This window comes from Lepidochelys kempii, chromosome 1 (genome assembly GCF_965140285.1).
Source record: "Lepidochelys kempii isolate rLepKem1 chromosome 1, rLepKem1.hap1, whole genome shotgun sequence".
Lineage (NCBI taxonomy): Eukaryota > Metazoa > Chordata > Testudines > Cheloniidae > Lepidochelys > Lepidochelys kempii.
Genome location: NC_136380.1, coordinates 207,910,506 through 207,936,663, shown reverse-complemented (window position 1 = coordinate 207,936,663; position 26,158 = coordinate 207,910,506). Strand labels below are relative to the sequence as shown.

Genomic DNA, 26,158 nt, shown 5'->3' with positions numbered 1-26,158 from the left:
CTTCAGTATCTCCAACTAGATGTGATCTCAGGGGGTTTTTTTCCTCCACAGGATGGTGATATTCCCTGTATCAATCTCATGCTCAGGGAAAGGATGTTAGAGATGTACAACTTTCAGAGCTAGAATCTATTTTTCTTGGTTGACTTGATAAGCATAGGTCTCTTGTTCAGTCAACTATTTAGGACATCAGAGGCTTAGATTCCGAACTTCATTTCTGTATGCCACCCTCAATTCTCTCATATACACAGTTCTAAACTTTGGCGTTCTTTAGATGACTGACTTTTAGACTGTATGCAGTCTTCTTACTTGCAACATCAGTATCATCAGGGTCAAGTTACAGAAACATAAAACATTTCCTGGTAGCCAAATTTAATATAATCTTTTCTTTTTCTTTTTTTCTCCTGTATAGTAACAAAAAAAGTTAAACATAAGAAGTCTGCCAGTGGAACCTGATGTGTCTGGATCAGAAACTGATGTGAGGTGAAGCTGGGAGGAGTCTGAGAATTCATGTGAAGAATTCCAGCTACAGGTTGGTGGGTGAAAGGATGTTAGCAAAACCCAAAGATCTACTGGATACCATACCCAGTTGATAATATGGGATACCGTTTTCTGGGCTTCGCACATTGCTTTCTAAATCCATCTCAAATACCCTTTTGTAACATACTCCTTTCTCCTTTAGAGGCCAATTTTTTGACTAATATAAAAAAGGGGATGAAGCCCAACAAAGAGGGTGTAAAGTAACCAAATATAGTGATAGAGGTCAGCAAGGTATTCAAGCATGTGCCAAATTCTGAAGCAGAGGGACTGTTCATCTCCTTAAGTATCTTGCTCATTTGGGGCCATCGTGCAGCTGGTAAGGGATTTTTATCACCTATCAGGAAAATAACATAAAAAGATACAGTTAAAAGGTTGTTTTTCTTATTTTAAATGAAATGATTTTTAAAAATGTAGTTGACTTTTCAGTATTTTTTCAGTTGACTTTTTTGCATGTCCCTCTACTTGGTCAGTGCATACCTGTTTGGTGTTTCACTCTGATATCTAGTTTTTTTCACTTTATGGGTTTCCATGCTCTAACCAAGTGTTGATTGAGACACACAAACTCCAGAAGAGTGTCTTAAATTTAAAAATTGTTGAAATTAATTTAAATGTGTTTGCGTATTACAACCTATTCACTCCTTCTGCCAAGACTCTGCCCTTCCCCAAGTGCAGACCCCTGAACTGTGTAGAGAGTTCAGGGGTCTGCACTTCATCTGGTTCAGGGAGAACAATGCTGTGAAGATGGTTGAACCCACCTTCGACAGTATATATCAAGGGGAAACACAGTCTGGCCCATTATTGTATTTGGTTGTTTTCAACACCCCAGGTCACCCAGATTCCTTGCACAGAAATTTTTTTCATGGTCAAGGAATTTTGAAAAGTCCTATTCAGATCATGAATCTGACTGATCATGACTGATTCTGCAGCTGTGATTCTGTGAGTAGACAGTTGGGTTTGTGTTGGTTCTTTTGAAGGGGACATAGAAGATTTACTGCTGTTGAATCCGCAACAACTCTCTCACTGTATGGAGCAGAGTGCTGTTTTCCTGCATGTTGGCATGTGTGTATTGCATTTCTTCATAGTGATCCTTCAAGCTAACTAAGGGCTTGTTTTTGTAGAACCTGTAATAAAAATAACTAAACTGGTTGTAAGCCACACCTTTTGGTTATTTTGGTGCAAGTCTGCATGTAGACACTCTTATTTCAGATTAAGAGTCCCAAATTTTGATAGGTTTCAGAGTAACAGCTGTGTTAGTCTGTATTCGCAAAAAGAAAAGGAGTACTTGTGGCACCTTAGAGACTAACCAATTTATTTGAGCATAAGCTTTCGTGAGCTACAGCTCACTTCATCAGATACATACTGTGGAAACTGCAGAAGACATTATATACACAGAGACCATGAAACAATACCTCCTCCCATCCCACTCTCCTGCTGGTAATAGCTTATCCAAAGTGACCACTCTCCTTACAATGTGTATGAAAATCAAGGTGGGCCATTTCCAGCACAAATCCAAGTTTAACCAGAACATTGGGGGGGTTTAGGAAAAAACAAGGGGAAATAGGCTACCTTTCATAATGACTTGGCCACTCCCAGTCTCTATTTAAGCCTAAATTAATAGTATCTATTAATATTATCTATTCAGGGGGACACCATCACAGGGCCTAATAACATCAGCCACACTATCAGAGGCTCGTTCACCTGCACATCCACCAATGTGATATATGCCATCATGTGCCAGCAATGCCCCTTTGCCATGTACATTGGTCAAACTGGACAGTCTCTACGTAAAAGAATAAATGGACACAAATCAGATGTCAAGAATTATAACATTCATAAACCAGTCGGAGAATACTTCAATCTCTCTGGTCACGCAATTACAGACGTGAAGGTCGCTATCTTAAAACAAAAAAACTTCAAATCCAGACTCCAGCGAGAAACTGCTGAATTGGAATTCATTTGCAAATTGGATACTATTAATTTAGGCTTAAATAGAGACTGGGAGTGGCTAAGTCATTATGCAAGGTAGCCTATTTCCCCTTGTTTTTTCCTACGCCCACTCCCTCCCCCCCCCCCCCCCCAGACATTCTGGTTAAACTTGGATTTGTGCTGGAAATGGCCCACCTTGATTATCATGCACATTGTAGGGAGAGTGGTCACTTTGGATGAACTATTACCAGCAGGAGAGGGGGGTGGGAGGAGGTATTGTTTCATGGTCTCTGTGTATATAATGTCTTCTGCAGTTTCCACAGTATGCGTCCGATGAAGTGAGCTGTAGCTCACGAAAGCTTATGCTCAAATAAATTGGTTAGTCTCTAAGGTGCCACAAGTACTCCTTTTCTTTTTTCCAAATTTTGATTTAAGTCAGTAAAAAATTGACTTAACTCTAAATAGTTATATTGGTTCCAGTTTGTGTATAGAAAATCCCTGAGAGGCAGTGTTGATGAGCCTGAAAGAAGAGTTCTTGTCTTTTTCAGAGAGAATGTAATTGCACCACAGACTCTTGGGTAGGGTTTAAAGTGGGTGAACAGAGGTCTGGGGAAATTCCCTATCCAGTTTTTTTTAGAAATGAATGTAAATAGAGTCTAGGTACTGGAAGCTAATTGATACCTAAGAATTATTTTAATTGATTGATAATGTAGTTTTGAATACATTTTGACATCTCCACTTCATTACAAGATCAGTAGAAACATCCCTGCATACAAACACAGAAACATACATAAAGCATATTTGAGTTTTTAGAATAAAGAAGGTTACAAAAAATTCGGTAAGAAATAATCTTCCTGCTGGCATCTACAGCACGTTCCACCTTATGTACAATCTCTAAAATCTTTCCTTTCCATAATGCGCGCGCACACACACCCACACCCATTATGGAGAGGAAAGATTTTTAGAGATTTTACATAATGTATATAAATAAAATAGCCATCATTGGCATAACTTCATCTTCAAATTCATGTAACCCTACTATTGTGTCGTCTTAACATTTTTAATGGTCTTATTACAAATTGCACAGCTTGTATTTAATCTTTGGAAAGGTTATATGTAAAGTCATGTTGTGCATCGGAAAATGTAGTCATATTTTAACTTTGTTTTTACTGACTTCTATGTTTTTGAGACCATGGTATATTATTTGTAGCAACCTTAACTGTATATTGATGTGAGGTTTGTTTGTTTTTTGGTCTAATTATACCAGGGCTCAGCTCTGTATATTTGCCACAGTAATGCCCAAAAGGAGTCTGATAGTTAGTTAGTAGACTAAACCAAGAAACCTAGATAAAGAGCTTTTATATATCATCTGTACAAAAACAAGAGCTGACGAGAAAAACCACATTGCCACTGTTATACTTTTTATTGAATAAAATACTCTCAATCTAGTTTGTTACTTTGCTCAGCAATTATTTGCTTTATTCAAAACTGTGAACTGTACACATATTAGAATGAAAGACTGTCCAGTTTCATCATATCTTCTGTGAGTATCTCATGAAAAATTGAAACACCCACCCCCAATCAAGTGGTGTAACTTTGTTAGTGGCTTCCCTGAAAAGATGGGAAACTTTTTTTTTTTTTTTTTTTAAGCCACACTCAAGGAATGGAAATTTGTTCAATACATATAGCAAGAGTGCACTACAGGGATCGCACTTACTCTTTTGATGTGCTCTTGCCTAAAGATGTGCTAAATCAAGGTGCTGGACTTCTTGGCTCATTCAAATAGATGTTGCACTTATAGCTGAAATGTTAAAGATCAAGCTGACACTTTTTTGTGCTAATAGAGTTCTAGAGAGATCTGTATTTGCTAATTCTTTTGCCCATTCCTCTTCAGGCCCTTCTGTCTGAAACCATGCCAGAGATGACAGAGAATGAGACTCCTATGAAGAAGCAGCACCGGTAAGTATCTGTGGCCAATTGACTGGCACGTGTTGGCCAGCTGAAAACTCTATAGAGCCTCTGTCTGCTGTACTGCTAGGCAGTCTGTCCAAGGCAAGCGTATCTTGGCAACATAAGTGAAGGCCTCTGACTATCTACAGGGCAGCAGACAGACAAGTTCTTCTTTGACTGATGTCCCTATGGCTACTCCTGCATCTGGGATTGGAGATCTTTGGTAGCATTGTCTGTTGGACCACACATGTGTTCCTCCCTGTCTTGCGTCGTGAGTGAGATCTATATATAGCTCTCTGTGGTCCAACCACTCTGTTCTTTCCAACCGCCTTTGGTCTGGGATGGAATCTGTAGCAGAGCCTTTCTATCCTCTGAGTCTTTAGATAGTACCCTTACCTGTTTAACATAGTAATTAGTAGTTTCCTTTAATTGTCCTCTTCCCCTAAAAAAGAAAAACAAAAAATTTCTTCCTCTTTCTTCCCTCCCTATTAGTACTTAGCTTAGAATATGTTTTTCCCGCTACCTGCCCTTCCCTACCGGAAAGCTCTTTCCCTCATACTTATGCCTGGGCTTAGAAGATGCCTTTCATGCCATGAAACCATCCCTGTCAATGATGGGCACCCACAGTGCATCCACTGCCTCAGTGAAGAACATGTCACACAAAAGTGAACTCATTATCACAGCTTGACTGCTAGGGCCTGAAAAGACTGAGACATCTGGCTGACACTTCTCCTCATGGAGAGGTCTAGACACTTTGCTTGCTCGACTAGATCATCAGCTGACCCCCCACTTGTCACGTCCTTCCAAGATAAAATCCTCTTTCGCTCAGATGGGAAGAAACGGGGTGCCACATCACCCTGTAAGGAATTGTCTGGTAGAACACCATCCCCTGTGAGGTAAGTAGCCTCGACATCTTCAGGGGTAGCTCCTGTGACCACCTGAGTGCCTTTGGTACCAGCACTAAGAAGAAGCCTAAGGATCCTAAATAGGCAGGCCCACAGGCCACTGCAGTGTCTCTTGGCACCAAGGAGCACAGTATGAGACCTTCAAAAATGGTACCAACTTCCCCAGCCAAATCAACTTCAGACACTTCGGCACTGACAAAACCATCAGCACTGACATCTCTATTGGCACCAGCCAGACCTGCAGCACCAAGCAAGCCCTCGGCACAGATATAACCTCTGGCTCGGACCAAACCCATGGCACTGAGCAAGTCCTCGGCACTGATACAATATCCAGAACTGACGAGACCCTCCACACCAGGCAAGACTTCGGCACTGAACTGAGTAAGCCTTCTATTCCATCTGCTGGCTGTTCCAGAGAATGCACCCTCCCCTCTGCACTGACAGGATGATGCTCCTCCCTCCTCCACAGGAGTTCAGATACCCTAAAGATCTGATGGTATCTGACATGCCTGAGTCACCGCTACTCAGAGTCGAGCTCCCTCCACCTCATGTTTCTTCTCTGGAGTCATAGCATGACTCTCTTTCCCCTCCGAGGATGGCACCACATTTCCCTAGCAAGGAAGAGGAGGAGGAATACTCTGTCCCCCACATCAGATTCGGGACATACACAGAAAGCATCCTCTACATGTCCTCACTACTCGGAAACCGGAACCAAACCAGGGCACTGGTATGGACCACCATGGATGCAATCCCATGTGTCAGTCCCTCCACATTGGGATCCATGGGCTATGTACAGAGCACAGTTTTCAAAGCTTCCATAGAATAGAGCTGCAGACATCTATGCTCATCATCGTCATCCGTCCCTCTACCACCAAAGGCTGATCCACTACCTGTGGAGGAATAGGAAGATGAACAAGAGGAGGTTATACCAACCCTCCACTTAGCCTCACTGAGGGAAAGGGAGGAAATCGTGCCTCCACCCCCTACATCAGCAGACAATCTCAAACATTTCTAAGAGCTGTTCCATAGGATCGTGGGCTCCCTCCAGATCCCTCTGGAGGAAGTGAAAGAGCAACAGCAAAGATAGCTCTCCCTATCAATGAGGCCCTCTTGGACGCAGCCAAGGTGCTCTGGCAGACCCTAGCTTCCATCCCGCCAACTTGCAAGCGGCCAGACAAAAAATATTATGTCCCTGCTAAGGACATGGAATTTATTTTTCCCACCCTACTCCAAACTCCCTGGTTGACAATGCAGTACATGAAAAAGGGCACCAATACCACCTAAGTTCAACCCCTTACAACAGGGACTGGAAGCGACTAGACCTGTTTGGTCGCAAGGCTTATTCCTCTGTCATGTGCAGTTTCATATCTCTAATTATGAGGTTCCCATGGCCAAATACAGTTACATAAACTATTCTAAGATACAGGATTTCTGCCAGGATCTTCCCGACAACAAGAAGGAGCAACTCCAGGCACTTGTGTCTGAAGGATACCAGTTGGCCCGTATGGCCTTAAAAGCCTCCTTAGATGCTACTGGTACAGCTGCCTGTTCCATCAGGATAGCCGTAGTGATGAGACTGAGTATCATGACTGCACCTCTCCAGAGTCCCCAAGGAAGTGCAAACCACTGTTGAGGACCTATCCTTTGAAGGCTCCAAGCTATTTGCCAAATGCATGGATGAGTCCCTACGTTTCCTAAAGGACTCTTGAGCGACTCTCTGCTCTCTCGGCATATATATGCCAGCACCAAAGAGACGTCAGCGAAAATGCCAACGTGCCATGAGGTCCCAGCCTCCACCTTTCACTCCTCCATTGGCGGTATGACTCACAGCAAAGACATCAGAGGCCCCCAACAAAGTGCAGACAATAGACAACTCAAGGGGCTACCTCTCTTATATCCATGTCCAAACAACAATTTTGAAGATTTGGTCTACGCCCTGAGAAATCTCCCTCTGTTCCAGTCATGGCAACCATTTTCAATAACCACCAGTTTGGTGACCACTTAGCTCCTTTCTAACCATCGTGGCGGCAAATCACTTTGGACAAGTGGGTCCTAGAAATCATCAACAAATGGAATGCATCCCATTCCTATCTATCTCCCCTGCCCACCCCCCCTCTCCATCCCTCTTCTGGGGCTCTTCTTATGAACACCTTCCACAAGAAGAAATAAACCACCTGCAAATGGGAGCCATAGAATCAGTCCCATCCCAACACAGAGGGAAGGGTTTTTATTCCCATTATTTTCTGATCCAAAAGAAATCCAGTGGGCGGAGACCAATCCTAGACCTATGAAATCTCAACAGATTCGTCAAACTGCAAAGCTTCAAAATGATTACGCTATCCATCATTATCCCAGCACTGGAACAGGGGAACTGGTTCTCTGCCTCCAAGACATGTATTTTCACAACACCAGATGGTTCCTCAGATTCATCATGGGGACCATTCATGACCAGTACAGGGTACTTCCCTTTGGACTTTTTACAGCCTCCTGAGTCTTCTCCAAAGTCCTTGCAGAAGTGGCAGCCTACCTATGCAAACAAGGCATTGTCATATTCCCATACTTAAATCACTGACTCCTCAAGGCTTCATCCAAACCTGACTCAGTTCATGCCGTACGGCAGACAATGAACCTTTTCTCAAATCTCTGCCTTCATATAAACATACAAAAATTGACACTATCACCTGTACAACACCTGGAGTTTATTGGGGCACACTTGGATGTGATAAAAGAAGAGCCTTCCTCCCAGCTCACAGATTTTCAGGAATAGTCGACCTCGTGTCCACAGTGAGAACCTGTCCCCAGATCTCTGCCAGGATGTGTCTCCAGCTGCTCGGCCACATGGTAACAGCCACATTTGTGGTAAAGCATGCCAGGTTGCATGTGTGCTGTCTCCAGGTGTGGCTACGCACTGTCTACGTACCTCAGAGGCACAGTCTTCACAAATTCCTGTCCATGCATATCAAGGTCAGTGGCTCACTACTCTGGTGGACAGAACCCAAAAACGTTTGTGTCAGGGTACCTTTCCTTCAACCAGCTCCATCCCTGATACTAACAACTAACAACTGACACCTCCCTAATTAGTTGAGGAGCACACCTTCTCACCCATATAGTGTAGAGCAGGTGGTCCCTAGTGGAATCCACCCTACACATCAATCTTCTAGAGTGACAGGCAGTCCACAAGGCCTGCTGGCATTTTCTACCACTGATCAGACATCACATTATATGAAATATGACAGACAATATGGCCTGCATGTTCTACATTACTGGACAAGGTGGAGCAAGGTCCCACTCCCTATGCTCGGAAGCCCTGAAATTATGGAAATATGTCCAACACAACATCAGCATTTCAGCTGCATACTTCCCTGGACACCAGAACGCTTTGGCAGACTCAATGAGCAGGACGACAAGTGGAAGCTAGATACAAAAACCCTACACCACATATTCAGCTGTTGAGGATTCCCAACCATAGATCTCTTTGCCACAACGGAGAATGTCAGATGCCCTCAATTCTGCTAAAGAGCAGGCCTATGCCCTCAGGCGCCTGTGAGATGCGTTTCTAATTACGTGGGATGCCCCACTACTCTATGCCATCCCAACCATTCCCCTGTTGTTCAGAGTGCTTCACAAGATACAGGGGGACCGAGCCTGAGTCATCCTTACAACTCCAACATGGCTACGTCCGATTTGGTATACTCACCACCATACGAAGGAGATATATGTTCTCTGATCACTCTGTGACCAACTCCGTGCCTTCTCTCACAGGATGCAGGTCAAATCCTCCATCCCAATCCACATTGCCCCTATATCTGAAGTCATGAGTCCTCCATGGTTTCAGGATTCGGAGGTGACCTGTTCAGAGGCAGTAAAAGAGGTCCTCTTGAATAGCACACGTGACGCAACTCAACGCACTTACCTCCAAAAATGGACAAGGTTCTGATCCTGGGGCACCACCAGTCACATCATGATTTTACTTATTTTGGACTATATTTTGGATCTTAAAAAATCAGGGTTATCCACAAGTTCTATTCATGTACACTTAGCCTCCATCACAACATTCCATCCCAGACAGCCACACTGTCTTCACCCATCCATTCCGGAAGAGATTCTTAAAAGGTCTCCAAAACCTTTACCCTCACGAGATCCCACCCCAGTTTGGGACCCTGGTCTCATCTAGCGCTGCCTCAACAGACCACTGTTCGAGCCCATGGCTCTTGTATTCATCTATCCATGAAAACAGCATTTCTCATCACCATCAGATCGGCTCGACAGGTAGGAGAAATTGGCGCTCTCACGGCATACACCCAGTACACAGTTTTTCATAAAGACAAGGTCACATTATGTCCACATCCAAAATTCTTACCAAAGGTACCAACTTCCTTCCATTTAAATCAACCTATCTTCCCAAATCACATAGCAACCAGCAGGAGGTGACGTTACACACCTTGGATGTCAGGCAAGCATTAGCTTTTTACCTGGATAGAACTAAATCTTTCACACAATAGCCATGCTTATTCCTGTCAATGGTCGAAAGATAGAAAGGCCTGGCCATATCCAAACAATGCCTTTCCAAGCAGATCTTCCAATGTATACACCTTTTCAACCAATTACACAATCAACAGTCTCCTCCTGGAACTTGAGCACATTCTACCCACTCTCTCTCCAACTCGATTGCCTTTCTCAACAATATCCCAATTATTAACATTTGCAAAGCAACCACCTGGGCTCCATAGACACTTTTAGCCATCACTGCGCAATTATTATGCAGCATCAGCTGCCCTGCTAGGACACATTGTCCTGTCATCTGCACTAAACTCCACTCCGAAGCCCAAGACTTCCAACTAGGGGCACTGCTTTACAGTCACCTATAGTGGAGCACCCATAGGGACATGAGAAGAAGAGAAGGTTACTCACCCAGTGCAGTAATTGATGTTCTTTGAGATGTGTGTCCCTATGAGTGCTCCACTACCCACCCTTCTCCCCTCTGCTTCAGAGCTGAAAGATAAGCTTTGCAGTAGAGAAGGAACTGAGGGCAGTTGGTCTGCACAGCACTATATATATAGATCCCATTCACAGCGTGAGATGAGCAGGAGCACATTTGTGGTCCAGTGGGCACGCTACCAAAGATTTCCGATCTCAGGCATAGGGGGCGCTGCTGCACCTACTGTGGAGCAGCCATAGTGGGACACAGTTCAAAGAACCTCAGTTACTGCACAGGGTGTGACCTTCTCTTTCTCACATATACTATCCTGCTAAGCATGCCCCAACCCTGGTCTAGCGGTAGCTTCCTCTAGAGATAAAAGGGGTAATTTAGTCTCTGTGGCCCATACAATTCTTGGATTCTAGTAGAAGTCTGCCAATTAGTGCACTATGTGACGGTGGGTTTTGATGTGGAATTAAGACCCATTAGACTCACATAGGGGGCCACTAAATATCCATTAGATGGGAACAACTTTTAATTACTACTGAGCTAGGCTGGTTTCAAACTGGTGAAAGGCTCTGTAGTTCCTTAGCAATACACTGAGGTATCAAGTCCCCAAGTAAGTGCTAACCTTCAAGAATGAGGCTTATTTTTGGAGAGAGATGTTTGTTAAATCGAATTCTGATCTCGTTGGAGCTTGCACAGGCACTGTCTCCCACTCTGTGGGGGCACAGGTAAAATCTCCCACATACTGACTTGTCTACATCAAACACTGTATAACTGCTCTATTTTGTTCTTGAAGGGACAGCTTCCATTAACAAAAATACTATTAATAATAATGCAGTAATAAAATAACGATTAATGCATTATCCACATTCACCTCTAATATCATTTCAACAAATATGATTATTCTAGGTTCCTCACACTAGCTTGATAGGTGTGGTGTGTGTGTGTGTGTGTACATATATGTGTATATAAAAACACATTTAAAAGAACTTAGGGTAGAAGATAAAATTAAGGTCGCAAAGTCAGCATAGAAAAGCTAGGAAATTCCAGAATTCAGGTTAGCTGTATCACTTCAATTATGATGCTTTGGGATACAAGATAAAATTTTCAAATGTGCTTAAGTCTATTAAAAATCAATAGTACTTAGGGCACCTAAGTCATGTGGATGCTTTTGAAAATGTTACCCACAGTCTTTAATCACATAACTACATACTATTTTCCCCCCAAGAGTAGGCTTTGAACCCAGGACCTTCAGATCCACGATACAAGCCCCTTCCACTTGAGGCAGTGCTACAATGCTGGGTATTCATGCATTCTGTTCCTGGCTCTTGAAAGCAGAATGTGTTCAGGATGTGGTAGAGGCAGCATATTGAAGCACATAATTTGGCACAAAGAAAAGGAGGACTTGTGGCACCTTAGAGACTAACATTTATTTGAGCATAAGCTTTCGTGAGCTACAGCTCACTTCATCGGATGGCACAATCATTCTGAAAGGCATTGTGGCAAAACAAATCAGATTCAGGCCCAACATATTAGTTGCCTGGATTCTATTCCCTGCTGTGGTTGAAATTACCATGTACAACCTCTCTGCTATTTTATCCATGAAGTGGGTGAATGACAATTGCTTCGCCTTGTGGTTCATAATATAGGTTTTGAAATTCATAGCAATATTAACAGCAGCCACTGGAGAAAGGTGGGACTAGAGCTTGTGGTTTCCTGGTGTTTCATTATTATTATTTACTTGTATTATCGTAGCACCTAGGAGCCCCAGACACATACCATGACCCCATTGTGCTAAGCACTGTAGAAACACAGAAAAGAGACAGTTCCTTCCCTAATGATCTTACCATCTAAGTATAATACAAGAAAGAACAGATGGCTTCAGACAGACTGATGGGGGAGTACAAGGAAACTATAAGAACATAAAAAGAAAAGGAGTACTTGTGGCACCTTAGAGACTAACCAATTTATTTGAGCATGAGCTTTCGTGAGCTACAGCTCACTTCGTCGGATGCATGCCGTGGAAACTGCAGCAGGCTTTATTTATACACAGAGAATATGAAAAAATACCTCCTCCCACCCCACTGTCCTGCTGGTAATAGCTTATCTAAAGTGATCATCAGGTGGGCCATTTCCAGCACAAATCCAGGTTTTCTCACCCTCCACCCCCCCACACACAAATTCACTCTCCTGCTGGTGATAGCCCATCCAAAGTGACAACTCTTTACACAATGTGCATGATAATAAAGTTGGGCCATTTCCAGCACAAATCCAGGTTTTCTCACATCCCCCCCACCCCCATACACACACAAACTCACTCTCCTGCTGGTAATACCTCATCCAAACTGACCACTCTTCAAGTTTAAATCCAAGTTAAACCAGAACATCTGGGGGGGGAGAGGGGTAGGAAAAAACAAGAGGAAATAGGCTACCTTGCATAATGACTTAGCCACTCCCAGTCTCTATTTAAGCCTAAATTAATAGTATCCAATTTGCAAATGAATTCCAATTCAGCAGTTTCTCGCTGGAGTCTGGATTTGAAGTTTTTTTGTTTTAAGATAGCGACCTTCATGTCTGTGATTGCGTGACCAGAGAGATTGAAGTGTTCTCTGACTGGTTTATGAATGTTATAATTCTTGACATCTGATTTGTGTCCATTTATTCTTTTACGTAGAGACTGTCCAGTTTGACCAATGTACATGGCAGAGGGGCATTGCTGGCACATGATGGCATATATCACATTGGTGGATGTGCAGGTATACGAGCCTCTGATAGTGTGGCTGATGTTATTAGGCCCTGTGATGGTGTCCCCTGAATAGATATGTGGGCACAATTGGCAACGGGCTTTGTTGCAAGGATAAGTTCCTGGGTTAGTGGTTCTGTTGTGTGGTATGTGGTTGTTGGTGAGTATTTGCTTCAGGTTGCGGGGCTGTCTGTAGGCAAGGACTGGCCTGTCTCCCAAGATTTGTGAGAGTGTTGGGTCATCCTTTAGGATAGGTTGTAGATCCTTAATAATGCGTTGGAGGGGTTTTAGTTGGGGGCTGAAGGTGACGGCTAGTGGCGTTCTGTTATTTTCTTTGTTAGGCCTGTCCTGTAGTAGGTAACTTCTGGGAACTCTTCTGGCTCTATCAATCTGTTTCTTTACTTCAGCAGGTGGGTATTGTAGTTGTAAGAAAGCTTGACAGAGATCTTGTAGGTGTTTGTCTCTGTCTGAGGGGTTGGAGCAAATGTGGTTGTATCGCAGAGCTTGGCTGTAGACGATGGATCGTGTGGTGTGGTCAGGGTGAAAGCTGGAGGCATGCAGGTAGGAATAGCGGTCAGTAGGTTTCCGGTATAGGGTGGTGAACATAAGAATGGCCATACTGGGTCAGACCAAAGATCCATCCAGCCCAGTATCCTGTCTGCCGACAGTGGCCAATGCCTGGTGCCCCAGAGGGAGTGAACCTAACAGATAATGATCAAGTGATCTCCCTCCTGCCATCCATCTCTACCCTCTGACAAACAGAGTCTAGGGACACCATTCTTACCCATCCTGGCTAATAGCCATGAATGGACTTAACCTCCATGAATTTATCTAGTTTTCTTTTAAACCCTGTTATAGTCCTACCCTTCACAACCTCCTCTGGCAAGGAGTTCCACAGGTTGACTGTGCACTGTTTGAAGAAGAACTTCCTTTTATTTGTTTTAATGAGACAGTGTACCAGCAGCCTAATTGTTGTCAAGTTTTTTTTGTTGGCATCGTGCCAAAGGAATGTTTTAAGGAGAATAATGACTTAGTTTTGCAGATGTTTGCAGGGAGCTCCTCCCAAACCTGAGGGACTCCATGGGAGAAAGCAGCAAAGTACTTGTTTAACAAGCAGACAATGGAGACAGGCATTGTCCTTTTTGATATTTGCATGAGAGATGATAGGTGGGTTGGGGATAGGTCGAGAAGAGGTTTGAAAGTGAAGACAAGTAGCTTATGTTTGACACAACAGAGAAGAGGGATGCAAAGAGAGGAGTGACATGGTCAAAGTGACGAGTTAGAATGCTGCTGCAAAGACATGTTTCCTAATGGATATAAGCAGAGCAAGATTGCATTTGTCAAAGTCAAAGAGAAGAATATTGCAGTAACTGAGATGAGAGCCTGGATGAGAATTTTAGCTGTGTGGATGAATAGAGATGCTATGCAGAAAGAATCTGCAAGACTTAGACATAGCCTTGATGTAAGGACCTAGAGAGAGTTCCAAATTGAAGATGACACCCAGATTATGGGAGTCCGTGACAAGCAGGTTGGTGGTGTTGTCCACAGTGATCAAGAAAAGAGTAGTGGGGAGGACTTGTGGGAAAGGTTAAGTAGACATTCTATAGGCTAAAAGCTTTTAGGAGGGGGGCAGAGGAAGGGTGTGTGAGTTTCTCATGCATAGCATTTTATCAGCTGTGGGAGAAGACATGACAGATCTGCTAAATGTGTGAGTGTCACACAACATACAGCATTTGGCAGGCCTGAGAATGTAATTTCCCAAGATGGAATTTCACCAGGTTGTCAGCTTTATGTGTCATCTGAAAGACTGCACCCTCGAGGATCAGGTCTTGTGTTGTCCTCCTGTTGATTTCAGTGGGACCAGGAGCAGGCACTGGATTAGCTGATAGGATCATCTCAACAATTAGATTTGAGTAAGATCTGCAATTAAGCATTCATTTTCACTCTCCCAACAGAAAACTTATTTATTTGGTGGCAAAGGATATGGGAAAAGTTGTTCTTGTGTTAGGTCTCTGATTCAGGAAGGAGTCCTTATTCAGGAAGGATGTTTAAACACATGCTTATGTGCTTTCCTGAATTGAGGCCTTGGCCTTCTTTAAGCTAGGCCACAGCCTGCTGCTTAATAAAAGTGAGTGTTGAGATCCATTGCATTTCTTCCCCCCTTGCCTCACAAGTAGCTGTGCTTCTTCAAGTATTTGTCCATATGGCTCCCACTCAAGGTGCACATGTACCTGTGCATGCAAGATTGGATTCTTTTGGCCTGCAAGTGTCTGGGGCAGTGCATGCACCCTGCATGGCCTCATGCCTCTAATCGAGGGCATACAGGGCATAGTGAGTCTCAACTGCAACTTGGTTCCTTCTTACTGCCCATGACAGTGAGACAGGACCTCCATAGTGTCCAACTGCTACCCCATAGCTCTTTGTTACCTTTAGTATTAGTTCAATGTTAATTTTTCTGTATTTTTTTCTAGCAGGTTGACAAGCTTGTCTTGCTTATGAGGCAGCTATTCCCTTAAATGATGGGAATATTAAATATTTTATTTGCCTTTCCAGACAAGTGTTCAACATGCAGGGCTTTTTCAAAACACCCTCAGAAAGTCCGAGATGATTGTTTGAAATTATTTTTATTGGAGCAATCAATGAAGGGTACGTCTGATTCCGAAACCCTCTATCAAAAAGAAACAACTACTACCTCCAAGCTGCACTCAGCAAGTGCTCAAGCACACTGATCTCATGACCCTCCTTTCCTGTTCATGTGGAGTCCTTTAATCTTGGTGAAGGAATTGAATGGTAGTTGGGCCCACTCTGCCCTTTATGCCCTTGGGTAGGGGGCAAGAGGACATGCAGGGTGCCAGCATGGCCCCTATAGACATTGCTGGCCAAAAGAATCGAATCTCGTGCACATAAGGCACATGTGCACCTAGAGTGGGAACCATGTGGACAAACATTGTAAAGGACCGTACTTGCTGTAAAGTAAGTAACTTGTTCCTTTTCTGCCTTTTCCATTAAGCTCTGGGAACAATAAAATACTTGTGCATGTAGCATGGCTGTATGTACAAAAAATTAAGTGTGTTCTGTTTAGTGCAGCTTTTTCATGAGATGAGCTTTTCCACTGGTCAGAAATCTGATTAGTTTTTATTTATTTGTATCATGATAGTGCCCAAAGACTCCAGTGAGCAAGGGGGCCCCATTGTGCTAGGTGTGTACAAACACACAGGAAGAAACCATCCCTGCCCCTATACATGTATAAATTGTACCAAGTACACACACAACGCACATGTAGTATTGCACTCTAATCCATTTAGTCTGAACATTCATGATCTTTTCTCAGAAATCATTAATATAATATATTCCTATATCAAGAACTACTTTTGTGGGTTTTTATTTCTCTCTTCTCTATATTCATTCTTGCCAAGAAAGCAGAATTTTGTATTAAATGTATTTTTTTAACTGTAACAATAAAATAGCTTTAAAACATAAAAGAAATAATTGTACATGTGGAGGTTTTCCCTTTTATTTCACATAATTTCTTTTGAACTTTTGTATTACAGAAAGAAAAACCGGGAGACACACAATGCAGGTAGGAACTACAGTATTTTACTGTTCAGAGTTGAGCTGCACAGCTCTTTGAGTTCCTTACTCCAATCTGCTTGAAAGCATACAAGGACTGGTGCATTTGGAATGGGGAAGGATCCATTTATTGGAGTGTATTACATGAAAAGACTCCAGAGCCCCACATGGAACACCTGAAGCAGGGCTGCTTCATGGACAGCTGTAACCATCCTTTAGTTTGCCTAGCCTATGGAAAATGTATAGAATAATAGAAATAATATCTTGAATAAACAGGAGAGGCTTTCTGAATGTGACCCTCATGTCCCTTATTCCTCCCAAACACCTCTGTGGACACCTTGGCTTTTCATTTCATTGCTAATAAACTCAGTGAATCAATTTCTGTTCAGTTACAAAAGAAGATATAAGCAAAAGCAGATATTGGTTTTGTGTGAGTATATTTTTGGGAATAAACATATAAACTATATGGAAATCAGGGGCAGGCATCTAACACATAGAATGCATTTTAACTTTTAGAGGCCTTGGGTTAAATATTTTGAGATGGGATTACTCCACAGCATAAACTTCCATTGCATTCCGTTGAACACCACCAGTCCAGAAATCCTCCTTAGAACCAATCTGTGCTTTGTGGAGATTCCCCCCGATCTCCTAGCACATGCCCTTTCCTCTCTGTTGGTTCCCAGCTTAAGCAGTGTTGGGAACTCACAGCTGTAGAACAGGACAGGGAGGGGCAGGTTTCAACCAACTCAGAGAAATAGTGGGCATGGTCCCATGGAAAGACCAATTAGGAATAAAGGAATCGAAGGGGGCTGGCAGTTCCTAAAAGATGTAATACAGTACTGGAGACTCAACAGCAAGCTATTCCAGTGCACAGGAAAGTTAAGAAGAACCACAGAAGGCCAATGTGGCTGCACAAGGAGCTTTTTAGCTATCTAAAAACCAAAAGGGATACGTACATTGAAGATAAATAAGTCAGCACGGATTTTTCAGCAATAAATCGTGTCAAACCAATGTAATAGCATTCTTTGATGAGGTAACAAGCCTTATGGATGGAGGGAAGTGGTAGGTATGGTAAGTCTTGACTTTAGTAAAGCCTTTGATACTGTCTTGCATGACCTTCTCTGATTTGCCTAGTTTGTTAACAACATAGATAGAGTTACTATAAGGTGGGTGCATAACTGGTTGGAAAACCATTCCGAGAGAGTAATCAGTAGATCAAAATCAAGGTAGAAGGGCATATCGAGGGGTCCCGTAGGGATCAGTTCTGGGTCTGGTTCTGTTCAATATCTTCATCAGTGATTTAGATAATGGCATAGAGAGTACACTTACGAAGTTTGCGGATGATAGGGCGGGTTGCAAGGGCTTTGGAGGATAGGATTAAAATTCAAAATGATCTGGGCAAACTGGAGAAATGGCCTCAAGTAAATAGGATGAAATTTAATAAGAACAAATGCAAAGTACTCCACTTAGGAAAGACCAATCAGTTGCACACATACAAAATGGGAAATGACTGCCTAGGAAGGAGTACTGCAGAAAGGGATCTGGGGGTCATAGTGGATCACAAGCTAAATGTGAGTCAACAGTGTAACACTGTTGCAAAAAAAGCAAACATCATTCTGGGATGTATTAGTAGGAGTGTTTGTAAACAAGACACAAGAAGTAATTCTTCTGCTCTACTCTGCACTGATTAGGCCTCACCTGGAGTATTCTATGTAGTTCAGGGCCCCACATTTCAGGAAAGATATCAACAAATTGGAGAAAGTGCAGTAAAGAGTAACAAAAATTATTAAAGACCTAGAAAACATGACTTATAACGGAAGATGGAAAAAACTGGGGTTTTTTTAGTCTGGAGAAGAGAACTGAGGGGGGACATAACAGTTTTCAAGACATAAAAGGAAAAGGGAGAAAAATTGTTCTCTTTAGCCTCTGAAGATAGGACAAGAAGCAATGGGCTTAAATTGCAGCCAGTGTGGTTTAGGATGGACATTAGGAAAAACTTTCTAACTGTCAGGGTAGTTAAGCACTGGAATAAAGTGCCTAGGGAGGTTGTGAAACTCCATCATTGGAGATTTTTAAGAGCAGGTTATACAAACATCTGTCAGGGATTGTCTAGATCATATTTAGTCCTGCCTTGAATGCTGGGGACTGGACTAGAAAACCTCTCGAGGTCCCTTCCAGTCCTATGATTCTATACAGAAAATGGAAAGAGGGGTATGTCACCAAGGAAATATACATGAGAATAGCACAAGCATGTAGGGATAAAATCAGGAAAGCCAAGGCAAAGTTACAGCTGGCAAGGAGTGTTTGAGATAACAAGAAGATGTTCTTCAAAAAAGTCAGACAAAAAAGAAAGGTCAAGGATGGTGTGGCTCTGCTGCTCAATTGAGAATATGAGCTGGTAACAGAAGGTGATAGGAAAGCAGAGCTGCTCAATGCCTATTTGCTTTAGTCTTCTCTCAAAAAATAACTTGTGGGTGGATGCCTAGGGAAGTTACCATAGATGATAAAGGGGAAGGGATGCAGATGGGGATAAGTAAAGAAGATGTCCGAGATCTTCTGATCAATTTGAATTAATTCACATCAGTAGGGTGGGATGCTATACACCTCAGGGTATTGAAAGAATTAGCTGAAGAGATTTCGCAGCCACTAACAATAATATTTGTAAACTCATGGATGATAGGAGAGGTCCCAAAAGACTGGAGAAGGGCTAACATAATGCCCAGCTTGAAAAGGAGGAGCTGGGGAACTATAGAACAGTCAGTGTGACTTAGATACCTGGGAAGCTACTAGAGCAATGTATAAAACATTCAATTTGTGAATACATGGAGGACAAAGGGGTGATCACTAACAGCCAGCATGGATTTACTAAGAACAAATCATGCCAAACCAGCTTGATTTCCTTCTTTGACAGAGTAACTGGTTTGGTGGATAGGGGGAATGCAGTAATATACATAATATACCTGGATAATATACCTGGATTTCAGCAAGGCTTTTGACAGTCTCACATGACATTCTGATAGGTAAGCTGGAGAAATGCAGGCTTAGTGGAACTGTCTCTAAGTGAATACAAAATTGATTAAACAACGACAAACAAAAGAGTAATTATTAATGGAATGGTGTCAGATTGGAAGGAAGTCTCAAGTGGGGTTCCACGGCGAACTGTTCTGGATCCAGTGCTGTTTAACATCTTTATTGATGATCTGGATGTAGGAATAGAGAGCATATCGATCAAATTTGCAGATGACACAAAGGTGGGGGGTGAGGGGGTTGCCAACACTTTGGAGGATAGAGCTAAAATTCCGATGGATCTTGATAAATTGGAGAACTGGGCTATTGAAAATTCAACAAAGACAAATGTAAGGTGTTACACTAAGGGAAGAAAAACCAAATGCACAAATACAGAATGGGGGATAACTGGCTTGGCAGCAGCACTGCTGAGAAGGATCTGGGAGTTGTGGTGGATCACAACCTCAACGTGAGTCAGCATTGCAATACTGTTGCAAAAAAAGCAAATGCAATTTTAGGTTGCACTAACAGAGGCATGGCATGCAAGTCATAGGAGGTGATAGTACTGCTCTACTCGGCACTGGTTAGGCCTCAACTGGAGTACTGTCTCCAGTTTTGGTCAACAATGTATAGAAAGGATATAGAGAAACTGGCCAGCAACAAAGATGATCAAAGGGATGGAACTGGGTATGTTTAGTTTGGAAAAGAGGAGATTAAGAGGGGGACATTAGAGTGGTCTTCAAATACTAGAAAGACTTTCATAAAAAAGATGACAGTTCTTCTCTCTTGCCACAAAGGGCAGGATAAGAGGCAATGGGTTCAAACTACGGCAAAAGAAATTTAGATTTAATCTCAGGAAAAACTTCCTAACTGTAAGAACAGTAGGACAATGGAACAGGCTACCTACGGAGTTGTGGAAGCTCCTTCACTGGAAGTTTTCAAAAGGAGGTTGGGTAGCCATCTGTCTTGGATGGCTTAATGCAACAAATCCTGCATCTTGGTAGGGGGATAGACTAGATGACCCTTGCAGTTCCTTCGAATCCTATGATTCTATGTTTGCATTAGTTTATCCCAAGAGTTCTGATCCAGTTCTGCCTCCAAGCAGTCAGAATCTATTCCTCCCTGGAATAGTGGTAACTAGTGACATTCCTAAATCTCAAGGAAGTTGTTCAGTGCTTAGAGCAGGATTGTGGGAATTAGGGGTCTTGGTTTCTATTCCCAGCTCTGGCACTGTCCTACTGTGGTGGCTATGGGCAAGTCTCTGCACTTCTGTGCCTTGGTTTCCCCATATTACAGAAAAGTGGTGAAATTTATTGTTTGCAGGGAGCTTTCAGCTCCTGGGGTGAAAGGTGCTATAGTAATTCAGAGTATTATTCAGATGTAGAATGCTAGAAGATTAGCCAATTTCTTAAGGGTTAAGAAGTGTTAACAAACAGACTTTCTGCAATCTAGTATTCTCATTAGTGACATATATACTTAAGATTGTCAAAGTGTTGCTATTCTAGGCCCCTGATTTCAGTTGCTCTTATTTTTTCAAAACTTTCACCCTTTGGGCTGAAGTTTTCCAGTCATGGGGCCTGAATTCTTACTACCCTGCACCTGAGCAAATCCACTTTTCCCTCACTTGGCACAGATATTAATGTGACTGCACAGTGTGTGAGGCCTGGTCTACACTACAGAGTTAGGTCGAAGGAAGCTGCCTTAAGTCGACCTGTTAATGTATGTGTCCTTTACATCAACCTAAATCGCCTCTGATATAGACTTCTGTAATCCACCCCTGCGAGAGGCGTAACACTTAGTTCAATTTTCATGGGCCGTCTGCAAGGTAGTGCGGACGCAGCATTGTGTAATTTGACTTAATTGGCCTCTAGGTGGTGTCCCACACTGCTCATCTGTGACCGCTCTGGAGATCATTCTCAATTCTGCTGTACTGCAGCTAGGTACACAGGAAACAGCCCCTCCCCTGTTAAAGCCCCGGGAACTTTTGAATTCCCATCACCTGTTTGATCAGCACTGGGAGCATGCCAGCTGATCATGGAGACTACACACCCCAAACGCGCTCCAACCTGATCTGCACAGGAGGTGGTGGATCTCATCGCTGTGTGGGGAGAAGAGTCTGTGCAGGCAGAGCTCAGATCCACCAGAAGAAATGCTGATATCTATGCGAAGATCGCTCTTGGAATGGGGGAGAAGGGCTACACGAGGGACACACAGCAGTGCCGTGTGAAAATAAAAGAACTTTGCCAGGCATACCAGAAGACAAGGGAGATGAACAGTCGTTCTGGTGCTGAACTCCACACATGCCGGTTCTACAGCGAGCTGCATGCAGTTCTTGGGGGTGACCCTACCAGTACCCACACAAGCAACGTGGACACCTCAAGGGTGTGTGAGTCTACGGACAATAAGGAGGATTATACGGTGGAGGAGGAGGATAATGGGAGACAGGCGAGTGGTGGATCCATTCTCCCCGAGAGCCAGGAAATATTTTTAACCCTGCAGCCCTTTGGGTCGCAGGACAGCATGGTGGCTGACTGTGATGCCAGGGAAGGCACCTCTGCTAAGTATACATTTAAATTAAAAGTCCAGTTAAACTTTAGCGGGCACACACATTCGGTGGTATTGCATGTTTACTGTGAAGAAAAAGCGAGGTGCTGTGGCCACTTACAAGAGGCCACTCCAGCTACGCAGACGGTGGCTCCTGGAAAAGACTGTTTATGTGGACTGGGATAGCCCAGGAATCCTCCATGGATATCTCTAGGAAACTTTCATGGAGTTACTCTGCAATGCTTTGCAGAAGGTTTCTGGGCAGGGCAGTCTTATTTCTTCCACCATGGTAGGACACTTTCCCACACAACTCCTGAATTAATTCTGCTGGCATCATTGCGGTACACAGCAGAGCAGCATAAGGACCGGGTCTATTCCCAGACGCTTGTTACATCTCCTTCCTTTCCGCCTCTATTACCCTCAGAAAATTGATATCACATTGGGTTGCCTAGGGGAAACGGGGGAAGTTCTCATTAAAAGTGCTCTTACATGGGGGAAAAAAGGTCATGTAGACCCCACCCCACCCCCATTCCGGATTGCCAAACCACACAACCGCTAATGTGACTTTACAATGCTCAGCATGGGTTGGCAAGTAGTTTAAAGTGGCTGATAGGGGACTGGGGCACCACATGAGAGATCCTGGGGGGGGCTACTCACCATGGCTGGAGCAGCAAAACAGCACAGTGAACGGTTATGAATTCTGATTGTTATGGCTTGCACCTAGTGTAATAAGGGTGGGGTTTTTTTGTTTGTTTGTTTTTTATGAAAATGGCCTTGCTATGGAAACATTTTATTCATGTACAATGGCTCCTTTATTTTTTCCCCTGACTGACAGCTGGAATTGTGTCCTTCAGCGGGTCATCAACACCTGAAAGCAGACTTTCGCTGATTAGAAGAGGACAAAGAATGCAGGAGTATATGTTCACCAAGATAATGAATGCCTCCGGGACAACTGACGCAGAGCTGAGAACAGGGAGGATTTCACTGTCCGAGAAGTTAGACATGGACATGGAGAGCAGGAAAGCTTCCAATGAGCGAGAGCATGCAGCACAGGATGAGATGCTTTGGATTATGAGGGACCAAGCAGACATGTTGAGGCGTTGGGTTGAACTGCAGGAACAGAAGCAGGAGGGTAGAGTCCCTCTGCAGACGCTGGTGGACGCCTGGCGCAGAATCACCCTCCCATAAGCATTCCATGAGGTGTGGGCGAAAAGTCCATTATCCCTTTCACTTAACTCGTGGCAGGGGAAGGGTACAAGGAGCAGAAGGTGCCTATTCACAGACCTTTCATGGTCTGGACTGTGGTGTTATGTTACACAGATGAAAATGTTTCTCCCATTCCAACTTTACAACCCCTTTTCCCCAAGGTTACCTTTTCTTTCAGCTCTCCCTCTTTACTTATGTTTGTTAAATAAAGTAAATGGATTTGAGGAATAAAAGTTCTTTATTGAGTAGAAGCAGGGGGGTTTGCTTTACGGGGACAGTGATACAAGCCAGGTGAAGGTTTGGGAAAGCACAATGAGGACAAGCAGCTCACATTACTGTGACTCATTACTGAAACAGTCTTGCAGATACGCAGCACGTCTTGCAGTGCTCTTCTTATTTCCCTGGTATCTGGCTGCTCAAAAATGGCTGCCATGTGATCTCATAGAACCATAGAATATCAGGGTTGGAAGGGACCTCAGGAGGTCATCTAGTCCAACCACCTGCTCAAAGCAGGACCAATCCCCAACTAAATCATCCCAGCCAAGGCTTTGTCAAGCCTGACCTTAAAATCCTCTAAGGAAGGAGATTCCACCACCACCTCCCTAGGTAACCCATTCCAATGCTTCACCACCCTCCTAGTGAAAAAGTTTTTCCTAAGATCCAACCTAAACCTCCCCCACTGCAACTTGAGACCATTACTCCTTGTTCTATCATCTGGTACCACTGAGAACAGTCTAGATCCATCCTCTTTGGAACCCCCTTTCAGGTAGTTGAAAGCAGCTATCAAATCCCCCCTCATTTTTCTCTTCTGCAGACTAAATAATCCCAGTTTGCTCAGCCTCTCCTCATAAATCATGTGCTCCAGCCCCCTAATCATTTTTATTGCCCTTCACTGGACTCTTCCCAATTTTTCCACATCCTTCTTGTAGTGTGAGGCCCAAAACTGGACACTACTCCAGATGAGGCCTCACCAATGTCGAATAGAGGGGAATGATCACATCCCTCGATCTGCTAACAATGCTCCTACTTATACAGTCCAAAATGCCATTAGCCTTCTTGGCAACAAGGGCACACTGTTGACTCATATCCAGCGTCTCGTCCACTGTAACCCCTAGGTCCTTTTCTACAGAACTGCTGCCTAGCCGCTCGGTCCCTAGTCTGTAGCAGTGCAGGTCTCATCTGCCCAGCCCTGTGGAAAATTTTCCCCCTTTTTTTCACAAATATTATGGTGCACACAGCAGGCAGCTATAACCATGGGGACTTTCTCCTCACTAAGGTCCAACCTTGTTAGCAGACTGCTCCAGCGCCCTTTCAAGTGACCAAAGGCACATTCAACCACCATTCTGCACTTGCTGAGCCTATAATTGAACCGTTCCTTACTGCTGTCCAGACAACTGATGTATGGCTTCATGAGCCATGGGAGCAAGGGGTAGACTGGGTCCCCCAGGATAACTATAGGCATCTCAACGTCGTCAATGTTAATTTTGTGGTCTGGAAAGAAAGTTCTGGATTGCAGCTTTTTGAACAGACCCGCATTCCTAAAGATGTGTGCATCATGAACCTTTCCCAACCATCCTACATTGGTGTTGGGGAAATGCCCCCTGTGATCCACCAGCGCTTGCAACACCATTGAAAAGTATCCCTTTTGGTTCATGTACTCTTTGGCAAGGTGGTCTGGTGCCAAGATGGGGATATGCATGCCATCTGTAACACACCGCAATTAGGGAACCCTCGCAGCAAAATCATCCACTATGTCCTGCACATTTCCCAGACTCACTACCCTTCATAGCAGAAGTCAATTAATGGCCCTGCACACTTGGAGCCCAGCAGCTCCCATGGTAGATTTACGTACTCCAAATTGATTCACCGCTGATCGGTAACTGTCTGGCGTTGCAAGCTTCCAAGTAGCGATCCCCACTCGCTTCTTCATTGTCAGAGCAGCTCTCATTTTTGTGTTGTTGAGCTGCAGAGCAGGGGAAAGCTCTGCACAAAGTGCCTGGAAGGTGGCCTTCCACTTTCAGAAGTTCTGCAGCCACTACTCGTCATCCCATACCTGCAAAATGATGTGGTCCCACCAGTCAGTGCTTGTTTCATGGGACCAGAAACGGTGCTCAACAGAGTGCAGCTGCTCTGTGACTGCCATCAGTAATGGTGAATTGTTTTTTCCAATGGCTTGCAGGAGGGCTGCTTGCAGGACATTGCTATGTTCTGCACGGCGGACCGTACTTTGGTTCTGGAAATACTGCAGGAGAAGGCATGAGGTGTTTGAGATGCTGACAGCAAGAGTGCACAGCTGAGCAGGCTCCATGCTTCTGGGGCAATGGTGTACATGCGGCGGTTTTAAGACGCGAAAACCACTGGGTTGTTTGCCGTTGTTGGGAGGGAGGGAGCACAGTGCATCATGGGATGCCGACGCAGCGTTCCCATTCTCCTCTGCGACAATGTTTTGGTCCCAGGGGGTATTGCACAAACTTCCCAAAATACCCTGAGGCAAGTTGCACTTTGGGATAGATACCCACAATGCACTGCTTTGTGCATCAATGCAGGCACTGCTAGTGAGGACACACTCCATCGAGACAATGAGCATGGTGTTGTCACGCACAATCGACTTCATTATTTCGGGGGCTCGAGGTCATATTAGATAAAGTCGACTTAATTTTGTAGTGTAGACAAGCCCTAAGTCTGGGATGAATCAGACCACTTGGGCCAGATATGAAAGGTATTTGGATGCCTAAAGATGCACATTGGTTCCTATTGCGATTTTCAGAAATGCCTAGGTGCCTAATTCTCATTGATTTCAAGACACCCCATCTTTGTTTCTTTTTTCCTGTGCCTTTCCTGTGAGAG

General features: G+C 43.8%; 1 protein-coding gene across 4 annotated transcripts in view; it reads left to right on the top strand.

Annotated features, from left to right (window-relative positions):
* USF3 (upstream transcription factor family member 3) overlaps nt 1–26,158 on the top strand; it is a 98,809-nt gene that overhangs the window by 39,130 nt on the left and 33,521 nt on the right. For 2 of the 4 annotated variants that reach the window (XM_073310129.2, XM_073310131.2), the window contains 3 exons: nt 410–529; nt 4,358–4,422; nt 16,537–16,565. In XM_073310129.2, the coding sequence (XP_073166230.1) occupies nt 4,376–4,422; nt 16,537–16,565 (76 nt within the window). In that variant the 5' untranslated portion in view covers nt 410–529; nt 4,358–4,375. Of the gene's footprint in view, nt 1–409; nt 530–4,354; nt 4,423–12,916; nt 12,999–16,536; nt 16,566–22,940; nt 25,176–26,158 lie in introns of those variants that run through there. The other 2 variants (XM_073310149.1, XM_073310139.2) reach the window with 2 other exon arrangements.